The 12,723-nt window shown below is 43.2% G+C and overlaps 1 protein-coding gene across 1 annotated transcript in view; it reads right to left on the bottom strand.

Annotated features, from left to right (window-relative positions):
• Positions 1–9,508: 9,508 nt before the first annotated feature.
• The window catches only part of LOC132780799 (gap junction beta-5 protein-like), a 41,479-nt gene continuing 38,264 nt past the window's right edge, over positions 9,509–12,723 (bottom strand). The window contains exon 2 of the mRNA XM_060784590.2: positions 9,509–11,391. Within this exon, the coding sequence (XP_060640573.2) occupies positions 10,512–11,363 (852 nt within the window). The 5' untranslated portion in view covers positions 11,364–11,391 and the 3' untranslated portion in view covers positions 9,509–10,511. The remainder of the gene's footprint in view (positions 11,392–12,723) is intronic.

Raw genomic sequence — 12,723 nt, 5'->3', positions numbered from 1 at the left:
TTAGAAGGCCCTTCCTGGGAAATGCCGCTGGCATTTCCTTACTTCATAATCCATTCAAGCATCCATTGTTTTTCCCTTGTCCCGCCTCCCTCCCTCCTGATTCGTCGAGACACCAGGCCGGTAGAAGCATTTTCATTGGCCCTGATGCACTGCAGCGGCTCCCTGATTGGTCCAGATGCGCCAGGCGTGGACGAGCCCCCTCCCAACTGTTGGCACGTCAGCCAATCACGACGAAGACCGGCCGGGGGGGGGGGGGGCAGGCGCGGGAGATTTGAACCATACAACTCTGTATTTCTATAAAAATAGCATTTATTTCTGTAACCACATGCTCTGCTTGGTGAATGATTGCTGCATTCATCCTTTTCAGCTGAATCAGAAATAAAACATCTCGGTGGCACTTCCTTCAACTTGGTGAGACCTTTTATTGGGAAAAATCAGGGATTGGGTGCTTCTCTCTGTCTCGCCAGGGTAACAAACTCTTTAAGGAGTCTGATTGGTCTCTGCCTCCTGCCAAAGACCCCTAAATTCCAGCTCTATACCAGCAGTAGAACAGCATTTGGATGGCTGCACAGTTCCTTTATTTGTCCAAAATTTAATTGCTAAAGGAAACTCATTGAATCAATGGGATTCACATAAGTATAGACTACCATTAGATGGTTTAACATTTTTTCATATGTGGTGGACTTATGGTAAAGCAAAACAGTTCTGATGGGGAATACGTTGTTCAATGCAGTATGAAATCCACATTGAACTGGATTATATGGCAGCGTGGACTCAGATAACTGCCCTAAACAGTTCTGGTCCAACTTATCTGACCAAATAAATTTCCTCTTATGAGCCTACTAGAACTTTAAGATCATATGGGGAGGCCCTGCTCTCGGTTCCACCCTCCTCATAAGTGCGATTGGTAGGGACGAGAGACAGGACCTTCTCAGTGGTGGCTCCTCGGCTGTGGAACTCCCTCCCCAGCACATCAGACAGGCTCTAGCCCTTCTGGCTTGAAAAGAAAGCTAAAGATTTGGCTTTGGACACAAGAGTTTGAAAAATAAGTTGCTGCAGATTTTGTCATGGTCTGAATTAAGGATTTGAGCAAGGCTGTCGGATGAATGGAACTATACACCTTATATGTTTTTAATATGTATACTGTTTTATGTGTTTTATTGATTATCAGTTAATCATTTTAACTGTGGGATATGTATTGTTTATTGTCGGGTTTTACTGTTTTTACCGTTTATTGTTGGTTTTTACCGATATTGAATTCTTGCTGGAGCTGTAAACCGCCTTGAGTCCCCTTGGGTGAGAAAGGCAGAGTAAAAATGAAGTAAACAAAGACATAAAATAAATAGATAAGTTAATTCTCCTTTTCTATAATACAGTGCATACTTAGTAGAGATGAGGTGTGACTTACATAATTTAAACATGTAATGAAATAAGGCAGCCTTAGCCTTTCTATTTTGGAGAACCTTTTTAGTAACTGGGAAGGAAGCCATTTAGATCAGCAACAGATAGCTTACCAAGATACTAAATGTGCTAAAGGATCATAACATGGGTTAGTTTCAGGGAACTGGGCCATCTCATTAATTACTATTGCTCCATCAATAATAGATAATTAACTTATGGAATACGTGAGGCACGGGAGTGGTAGTTTTGCTGTTCCTTGGAAGTTTCAGCCAGGGATAGAATGTGAGTTAGTTTGTGGCCCAACGAGAAGGTCAAGATTCAAACAAGGAAGGGCCAAGTTTCTCTTAAGCATCAATATTGGGCAAGGACCTTGCTGGTTATCATGCTCTCTCTTGCTCTGCTGCACATCCAGGATCCTTCCTTAAATGAAGGAGCAGAACTAGAATCAAAAGAAGACTCAAGGCTATATAGCTCCATGGAAGAACATGTACTCTACAGAGGTTGATATCTTGTTAATGATATACACATGTTTAAGGATGAGTCTACACTGTAGAATTAATGCATCTTGACACCACTTGAAGTACTGTGGCTCAGTGCTATGGAACTGCAGGAGTTGTGGTTTGGAAAGGTCTTTAGCCTTCTCTGCCAAAAGGTGCCTCACCAAACTATAATTCCCAGGATTCTATAGCCTTGAACTATGGCTGTTAAAGTGGTGTTAATTCCATAGTGAAAATGCATCCATATAGCACTTTAACCACCATGGCTCAATGCTATGGATAAGACCGAAGGCATTGTAAAACTACAACTCTCTTGATTTCATAGCATTAAGCATATAGAGGAAAAGTGTTCTTGCCATACATCAAGGGAACCACTGACCGCATAGGGAAACTGATGAGGAAACATAACATTCAAAACAATTACAGACCCACCAAGAAAATCCAACAAATGCTACGTTCAGCAAAGGACAAGAGGGATCCTCTCACCTCTGCAGGAGTCTACTGTGTACCATGCAGCTGTGGACAAGTCTACATAGGGACCACCAAATGCAGCGCCCAGACACGCATCAAGGAACATGAAAGGCACTGCAAACTACTCCAACCAGAGAAATCAGCCATAGCAGAGCACCTGATGAACCAACCTGGACACAGCATATTATTTGAGAACACAGAAATGCTGGACCACTCTCACAACCACCATGTCAGGCTACACAGAGAAGCCATTGAAATACACAAGCATGTGGACAATTTCAACAGAAAGGAAGAAACCATGAAAATGAACAAAATCTGGCTACCAGTTTTAAAAAACTCAAAAATTACAACAGCAAAACAACAGAGGGGAAACAAACAGGCACATAAAATCACTCTCAACAAAAGATTCCCCCCAGGCACTTCCAAGCCATTGAATGCACATCAAGGTGATCAGCTGAAATATTCACAGCTAGCCCCAGCAGACAAAAGCCCTTTGTCTTACTCTGGTCATTCCACAGATATATAAATCCATTTTTCCTACTTCCAACAGACCTCACTATCTCTGAGGATGCTTGCCATAGATGCAGGCGAAACGTCAGGAGAAAAATTGCCTCCAGAACATGGCCATATAGCCCGGAAAAACCTACAACAACCTTGTGATTCTGGCCATGAAAGCCTTCAACAATACATTAAGCATATAGTTAAAGTGACATCAAACTGCATTAATTCTACAGTTTAAATCAGGCATGGGCAAACTTGAGCCCTCTAATAATAATAATAATAATAATAACAACAACAACAACAACAACAACAACAACAACAACAACCCTACCACCATCTCCCCAAGGGGACTCGGGGCGGCTTCCATGAGGCCAATTCCAGCAATACAGCAATGCAAATAAACAACATACAATGACAGTACAATATAAAAATTAACAAATAAAATAAAATACAAGAAGCAATATAAATTTCAGTGAATTCTAGGTGTTTTCGACTTCAACTCCCACAATTCCTAACAGCTGAATAGTGGAAGTTGAAGTCCAAAACACCTAGAAGGCCCAAGTTTGCTCATGCCTGGTTTAGACGCCCCAGCCCCTTCTGCACCGCCATATAATCTAGATTATCAAAGCAGATAATCCACATTATCTGCTTCGAACTGGATTATATGCATCTACACTGCTATATAATCCAGTTCAAATCAAAGCGGATAATCTGGATTTTATATGGCAATGTAGAAATGGCCTAAATCACACAAAGCAAAGCACGTTTAGTAGTGATGGCTATATCCAACTGACAGTGGTGAAAGTGAAGTTGCATACACAGCAGTGTTGTGCATTGTGGCTGCGCCTCGGAGTTCCATATTGTGTGTGTATATATTGTGCATTGTAGCTGTGCATTTTAAAAACAGCACTAAGTCATTTACATGTGTTGTGCAATGTGGCTATTTTGCATGGTGGTCGTGTAGTGCGGCATAGTGTAACTCCACATGCGGGTTTTGATGCTATGCCAAAGGGAAGTTAAGTTACAGTTAGTAACCTGGCCCTTGCTTTGGTACTTCAGCATTTCCAGGTATTGGTATCAAAGATTCCAGTGAAATCCTGGAGAATTCAGACTATTGGAAACCAGAACAGGGTCTGATGTTTTGGACCTTATCTTCCTGAATTCTGAAGCCAACAAGATCAGAAGGAGAATGGATGTTGAAGTCCAAGCTCTCTATTTCTCATTCAAATCAAAATTATGTTCCCCAAGTGCAACATTCTCCGTTTCCTTTTCCAATGCACAGCCTCCTGTAATCTACTTGTGGAGTTGAATCAAGAAGATTTAATGACATGATTATTTCTTTCCTGTTCCTTTGCAAGGTGTGGAGGTCCTTCTGGACTCAGAAGTGGCGCTTGATGCTCAGGTTTGGCATGGCTGGGAGGGCTTTGTACAATTAAAACTTGTGCGCTAGCTGCGACCATACCTTGAAAAGCTTGATATTGAAGTCGATAGGAACTTTAGGAGGGTCGGCCCCAGGAGGAGGGACCCTGAGACCCCACCAAAGAGGGATTGCTACTTTGGCGAGCTAGGAGAAGCCTGATTTCAGCAATTTTATTAAATTAAAAAATTCAGAATAAAACCCACCAAAGTTGAAGAAGCGGCACCGAGGTGTTTATTAGCAATTCAGCTGAAAAGAATGCAATGTAGCAATCATTCGCTTACAAAGCATGCCAGTACAAAGATCAGAGACATTTTCATAGGGTTTACAGGTTTAGAAGTTTCAAAATTCCCACCCTCCGCCCGGCTCGCAGGTGATTGGCTGATGTGATTCCAGCTGGGAGGGGGCCAAAGCCAATCACAGAGCTCCTCCACTGTGCAGGAACCAATTGGAGAGCTCCTACCGCCTCAGCGCTCTGGCGAATAAGGAGAGGGGAGGCAGGACGAAGAAGAAACAATGGGTTCATGAATGGATTAATGGATTTCATGCCTTGGGGAATCCTGAGTCCGAGACTCCGGCCTGCAAAGGATGCCAGTCTATTGTCTTTTGATGGGTCTTGTTGATTGCTTTATCCGGGTCTTACTGTTGTCATCAGATGTGACGCAATGAAAAGGCTGGGGTGAATGTTTGTTGTGCCAAGTTTTGAAAGAAAAACAGTTTTGGGGGGAAAACCTTACAAGGGTCTTCCTGCCCCCCATTGTGATGTGAGCAAAAATGCCAAATGGGATCCTTTGTTCAGTGGCCCAACTCCGAAACTGAGCAGAAGACCCTCAGATTATGTTTCCATGCATGAAGATCATGATAAGGGTTCTTATTGTGATTGCTGATTGCCTTTTCAACAGCTGGCAGCTTCCTGGATGAGTTTCCCCAAGAGGGAGGGGGAAGGGGCAATGGGGTGGGTGCCAGGGCAAAAATAAGGAAAAATACATGGGGAAATATAGGAATCCAAAGAAATGCATATCAAGCATCCCTTCCCACCCCCTGCCTGCCGGATAAATTGATTAAAATAATAATTTTAATAAAACATGTGTCCATAGTTCATACTGGGGAAGTTCAGATATGAAAATAAGTTCATTAGAGCCAAAAATGATGTGTAGGAAGTCCAATAGTCATAAAAGGAGCTGGGTGATTTCCATTGAGCCAAGGAAGGGATTCTTGCAGCGCCAAGATCGAGCTGGTCCTTAGTCCTTGGGAAACTATAACTCCCTTCAAGGATTGGGGCCTCAATGCCAGGCTCTTCCCTGAAAGCCTCATGGGGTCCTTGTTGTTGTTAGTGTCTTTGGCAAATTAACCAAGACTTAACCCCTTTGTGCAGTCTGGTACCCTTGCCCTTTGCAGAACTATAAGTTACCATCCCTTATTTGGGGAGGGGGGGCATGCTCGACTTCATTATGGCCATAGTGGCTCATGCCTTAGTTACATCTAGAATGTGCTACTGCAATGCACTCTACGTGGGGCTGCCTTTGAAGACAGCTCAGAAACTGCAATTGGTGCAAAGAGTGGCAGCCAGGTTACTAACTGGGGCTAGCTATAGGGAGCGTACCACACCCCTATTGAAGCAGAACCACTGACTGGTGCTGAGTTTCTGGACCCAGTTCAAAGTGCAGGTTATTACCTTTAAAGCCCTATATGCTTCGGGTCCAACCTATCTTCGAGACCACATCTCCTTCTGTGAACAGCCATGGGCTTTAAGATCTACTGGGGAGGCCTTCCTCTCAGTCCCACCTCCATCTCAAGCATGGTTGGTGGAGACGAGAGAGAGGGCCTTCTCGGTGGTGCCCCCCCCCCCCCCAACAGCTTTAGAATATCCTTCTGAGGGAGAGCGGGCTAGCCCTCACCCTCCAAATCTTCTGCACACAATTAAAGACATGGCTTTTCTGACAAACCTTCAACCCTGTTTAGACTCTCTCATAATACGAGGGGTATTTTTAAAGTAAGGTCCGTTTTGTTGTAGACACTAGTAGTTCACGCGCATACTGCAACTAGCGCGTGCGTTGTGTATTGGCATGCCTCGGGAACAACTGTGCTCAGTTTCCGCTCTGTAGCTAACCTGTACGGTTCTGTTCTGTGCTTTAAAAATGTTTAAGACTATCAACTCACCCGCCGCATGTGAGGTTCGCTCAGTGATACGATTTTTGTCAGCAAGGAACCTGCCTGTTGCAGAAATTCATCGACAGATTTGTGAAGGGTATGGTGATACTGTTATGAGTGAAAGCAAAGTGCGTAAGTGGGTACGACAATTCAAAGATGGCCATGACAACGTCCATGATGAGGACCGCTCCGGTCGCCCTTCTTTGATTACAGACGATTTGGTTATCGGAGCAAGCGGTAAGTTTTTATGAAGAGGGTATTTCAAAATTGGTTCAGAGGTATGATAAGTGTTTGAACAAACTTGGCAACTATGTCAAAAAATAGAGTGAAGTATGTACTTTCTGAAAATAAATTTACTTTTTTGAAATAAACTTTCGTTGTGTACTTATGTTCCAACGGACCTTACTTAAAAAATACCCTTTGTATATATCAGGACCTTTAGATTCTTTATTAGCACTTTCAGGGGTTGCTCAATCCATTACGCAAAGTAAGCATTTGCAATATAGTTGATTTTGCTCAGGGGCACTCTTGAGGCACACTTGGGGGAAAATAGACCTTGACATATGCGAGTTGTAGTTACTGGGATGTATAGTTCACCTAAAATCAAAGAGCATTCCGAACTCCACCAATGATGGAATTGAACCAAATATGGCACACAGAACTCCCATGACGAACAGAAAATATATATCAGTGATTGGTTGGGTGGTACCAAAATACTGTTTGCTTACCGTTGAAAATTACCTAGGGCCGACCCTGAGCACTTTATACTTCTGATATCAAATACTGTTGTTTTATCTACAGCAGTGGTTCTCAACCTTCCTAATGCCACGACCCCTTAATACAGTTCCTTATATTGTGGTGATCCTCAACTATAACATTATTTCCATTGCTACTTCAAAACTGTAATTTTGCTACTGTTATTAATCATACTGTAAATATCTGATATGCAGGATGTATTTTCATTCACCGGACCAAATTTGGCACAAATACCCGATATGTCCAAATTTGAATACTGGTGGGATTGATTTTGTCATTTGGGAGTTGTAGTTGTTGGGATTTGTAGTTCACCTACAATCAAAGAGCATTCTCAACTCCACCAACAATGGAATTGAACCAGTCTTGGCACACAGAACTCCCATGACCAACAGAAAATATTGGAAGGTTTTGATGAGCATTGACCTTGATGGATCTGGACCAAACTTGGCACGAATTCTCAATATACCCAAATGTGAACACTGGTGGAGTTTGGGAAAATAGAGTTGACATTTGGGAGTTGTGGAGCAGTCTTTTGTGTGTGTGTCAAGAGCGACTTGAAAAACTGCAAGTTGCTTTTGGTGTGAGAGAATTGGTCATCTGTTAGGATGTTTCCCAGAGGATGACTGGATGTTTTGATGTTTTACCATCCTTGTGGGATGCAATTGGGCCAAACCTTCCACACAGAACCCCTATGACCAACAGAAAATACTGTGTTTTCTGATGGTCTTTGGCGGAGAGAGCAAGCTTGTTTTCTGCTTCCTTGGAGACTAGGACGCAGAACAATGGCTTCAAACTACAAGAAAGGAGATTCCATCTGAACATTAGGAAGAACTTCCTGACTGTGAGAGCCATTCAGCAGTGGAACTCTCTGCCCCGGAGTGGGGTGGAGGCTCCTTCTTTGGAAGCTTTTAAGCAGACGCTGGATGGCCATCTGTCTGGGGTGATTTGAATGCAATATTCCTGCTTCTTGGCAGGGGGTTGGACTGGATGGCCCATGAGGTCTCTTCCAGCTCTTTGATTCTATGATTCTATGATTCTATGACCCCTATGTCACCTCCATGCGACCTTCCCAGGGTTCCCGACCCCCAGGTTGAGAAATGCTGATTTACAGCAATTGTGGTATTTTATTGTTTTCACCAGGGAGTACTTTGAATTTATGTTGTGTTGATTGTTTATTGTCTATTCATGTATTTTGTTTTGCACTTGTTATATTTCGCATGTCACACCTTGAGTGTTTTGTGAGCCGCCCCGAGTCCCTCTGGGCGATGGTGGTGGGATATTAATAATAATAATAATAATAATAATAATAATAATAATAATAGCTATTATTATATGAAAAAATTAACCCAGAGATTGTCCAGACCTATCAGTTCTTCTATCAATGTTCTCTCTGCTCCCAAGCAGATCTTTAAAAAATATTCCTACAAATAGCCTCATATTAGCATGAGATTCTTGAAGTTGTCATCCTCAAAGAAACTTTTAAAACCTCTGCTATCATGAGTCACTTCCAAGCTTGCTTGGTGGAAAACCCAACTGCCAAAATCACAAAAAGAAGAAGCATTTACGAATCAAAGAAAACACAGCAGAGAAACATGACTCATAGTACCTGAGATATTTTATTACATCAAATGCATTTTGCAACTAAAATCACTTTCTCTGTGCCTTTTGAAGCAAAAACCAGAGGAATCTACATTAATGTATATATTAAATGGATTTTTATAAGCATGTAGAGGTATATAAAATAGTATCAAACCATTTTTTTTTTGCAATACAGGTTAAGTGTCCATTATCCAAAATCCAAAATATCCCCAAAATGCTCTGCATGGGTTGTTGATATAGTGACAGTGTTGCTTTCTGGTGGTTCAATGTCCACAAGCTTTGTTTCATGCACAAAATCATTTAAAAAGACCATCAGATTATGTGTATAAGATGTACGTGAAACATCAGTGTTTAGACTTGAGACCCATCTGCAAGAAATCTCCATATGTGTGCCAGGCATGTAGCCGGGGGGGGGGGGGGGGGGGGCTTGGGGGGTTTCAGCCCCCCCCCCCCCGAAATTTTGATGGTGGTTCGCGAAAAGGCCTTAATGGTGCATTATTTAAACTGTTATGTTTATTCATATCATGATCTGATCACCATACTCAAGATATCCCATATGCATGGGGGTATTGGGGTAATGATACAAAAGGTTTGCTAGGCTAGACCCTCTTTCACTCAGACTCAGCCCTCCCCCGAAACTCAGCCCCCCCCCCCCCCGAAACCCCCCCTGAAAAAAATTCAGCCCCCCCCCCCCCCCCCGAAACGAAATCCTGGCTACGGGCCTGATGTGTGCACATGCAAGTGGAGGCATTGCAAAATCCAAAACATTTCTGGTCCCAAGCATTTTGGATAAGGGAATATTTGACCTGTATTAAAAAACGTCCTCTTCTGAAAACTAAACTGGATTGTTCCTTCTTTCCTTCTTTTCTTGGTAATGTGCAATTTATTACTAGTAGGCAATTATCACAGATGTTGTCAAAAGTGCTATAGAATCTCTAGACAGTCAATATGATTGTCTCTTTGGTTCAGGCATAAGTGCCAACGCATATGTAGCCAAAATAGTTCAATTGGCTTCCACATATTAAGAGGGAGGTACCCCCAGGATCAAGATAGCACCATGATTTACAGAAGTACCAAATGATCTATGAAAATAGTAATGTTGCTAGTAGTAGGAAGAAAATACCGATTGTGGTGGGAATCATGAGGCCCCTAGAGTTAGCTGAACTACCACTACCAGCAGTCCTAACTATCATTTTTAATTGGAGCTGTAGTTCAAGCACATCTGGAAGGCCACCTTATTCCCACCCTTGCTTTACTTAGTTCTAGAGTAGGGCCATTCAATGGGAATTCAACACATAGATAAACCCACTGAATCAATGCTTTAATTGGGACTAATGGTAAGATTTTGACTGGATGGTGACTTTTGGAATGTAGTCATAAGATTATTTTGGAGGTCAGGGTCACAAGTGGCATGGAATGGCATATACTAGAAGGTGGCACAGCCATCTGTTGGGTGCAGTCTTGATTGATTCTTCCATTGCTGGGTTGATTTCAAGTATTCTTAAGGAAAACATAGTCATTAGGCAGTAGAACAACTTGAGTTGTGCAAATACCTGATATTAATTAATACAATTTGGAGTAGACAGTAGGCTCACATTCTTCTCCCATCTCACTCTTCAACACATTTGTATCTTTCTGCTACCTAGTAGGAGATGATGGATTGAGCCTATTTTGATCCCATCCCAAGGTCTTCATTTCCCCCCTCTTCTCTGGAGTCATTACCCTAATTTTTCATGTTTTGAGGGCTCTATCTCCCCATGCTGTGACATATTTAGGAGGGGTGTTGTAAATGGTTTGTAATTTGTCCCCTGGAAAACCTGTGGGCTCACTTCATTTTGCTTACTGGGGGAAAGGCAGCCAGGGTCCCTTTTGAGAATAAGTGCATTCCCGTTGGGTCCCTCATGGCTTTCGCTTCGGGCCACCAGGCTCTCCTTACATCTCTTCCCAACCAGATAAAAAGCTTCCACGAGGCTGAGGAGGATGCAAACGCAGGCCGTCACAATCATGAACAAGGTAAACATGTTCTTCTCGGTTGGCCTAGAGATGTAGCAGTCTACCACATTGGGACAAGGGGGAAGGGAACATTTAACCAACGGGGGAAGTTTGTAGCTTGGGTACACTCGGTAGAAGATAAAGAGGAAGATGATGTCCACAAAAGCTTTGAAGAGGAGACTGAACAAATAGGTCCACCACAAGCCCCCACGCTTCTTGCCTGGGGGATAGCGGGGCCGAGAGTCCCGTCCCTCTTTCTCCAAATATTTCTTCAGTTTGGCTTCCCGGTAGGCCACATGCATGACCACTAGCAAGGAAGGACACGTGACCAGGATGAGCTGCAGGGCCCAAAGACGGATGTGGGAGATGGGGAAGTAAAAGTCGTAGCAGACGTTGGGGCAGCCCGGCTGCTCCGTGTTGCAGTCAAAGTCCTTGGAGTCATCTCCCCAAACTTTCTCAGCTGCCACTAAGTAGACAAGGAGACGGAAGATGAAGACCACTGAGAGCCAGATACGCCCAAAGGCAGTAGAGTATTTGTTTACTCCACCAAGGAGATCTTCAAAGCCTGACCAGTTCATGGTTTCGGGTTTCTTCTATTAATAATGCCTGAAAAGAGACAAACCATGAAGTTAGAAATGTTGCAAGACCCCCTACTTAATAACTAAGGAGCATAAGGTGTTACAATCCAGCACAATTTTCAGAACGCTAAAAGTGTTTTTGCACTACAGAGTCATAACAATTTGATACACTCTGGCCCAGACCCTTCTCCATACATGTCTTATGCTTGCAACTCTGTTAGAGAATGTGACAGACAGTGAAGTATATTAAAAACAGGGTAATTGTTATTTTCAAGCAGAAGGTGAGCAACCACCAATCCTACGCCATCACTCCATACACACAGGATATACGACAGAAATAAATGCAAGATGGTCCACGGTGGTCCACGCTTTGGTTACATCCTGTTTAGACTACTGCAATGCTCTCTACGTGGGGTTGCCTCTGAAGACTGCCCGGAAGCTGCAGCTAGTCCAACACTCGGCAGCCAGACTACTAACGGGGGCTGAGTACAGAGAGCACACCACTCCCCTGTTACACCAGCTCCACTGGCTGCCAATTAGCTTCCGAGCACAACTCAAAGTGCTGGTGTTAACCTATAAAGCCCTAAACGACTCCGGCCCTGTTTACCTCTCCGAACGTATTCTCCCCTATGAACCATCAAGATTATTAAGATCGTCTGGAGAGGCCCTGCTCTCGGTCCCACCGGCTTCGCAAGCACGTCTGGTGGGGACGAGGGACAGGGCCTTCTCTGTGGTGGCCCCTCGACTCTGGCACTCTCTCCCACTGGAGATCAGAACCGCCCCGTCTATCCTGACATTTAGGAAATAGGTGAAGACTTGGTTATGGAGACAGGCATTCGACGAGTGAGCCAACACCCTGAAATATGGATGGAGGATGATGAGCAACGATTTTAGTGTGACGACTGACCATTATAGTTATTGATTGTAATTGCTGTTGTAATGTTTTACTGTAATATGTATTATGATGTTTTATTGATTGTATGTGATATTATGGTTGGAAACTGGTCTGAGTCCCTCAAGAGAGGTGAGAAGGCCGGTATACAAAACTTTTAAATAAATAAATAATAAATAAGATGAATTTTTGTAAAAACAAAGCAAGCATATTTGCAAAATTTAAAGATTTAATAACATTTCATGGTGAGAGGCTTGCACCCGGGGGGGGGGGGGGGGTCAACCACCCTGGCCATCACTATTGTCATTTTCCCATCCAGGCATTCAAAAAGGCCTGAAAATGGGTCATGGGAGAGAGTAGAGGAGGTCAATGGTTCTTTTAAGTTATTTTGGGATGGACTAATGTCTTACTGTATCCCAGTCTATTCAGAGAAAAGAATGGTTTCTTTTATTACAGCTGTTAATATAC

The sequence above is a fragment of the Anolis sagrei genome, chromosome X, assembly GCF_037176765.1.
Source record: "Anolis sagrei isolate rAnoSag1 chromosome X, rAnoSag1.mat, whole genome shotgun sequence".
Classification (NCBI taxonomy): domain Eukaryota; kingdom Metazoa; phylum Chordata; class Lepidosauria; order Squamata; family Dactyloidae; genus Anolis; species Anolis sagrei.
This window is presented reverse-complemented; position numbering and strand designations above follow the sequence as displayed.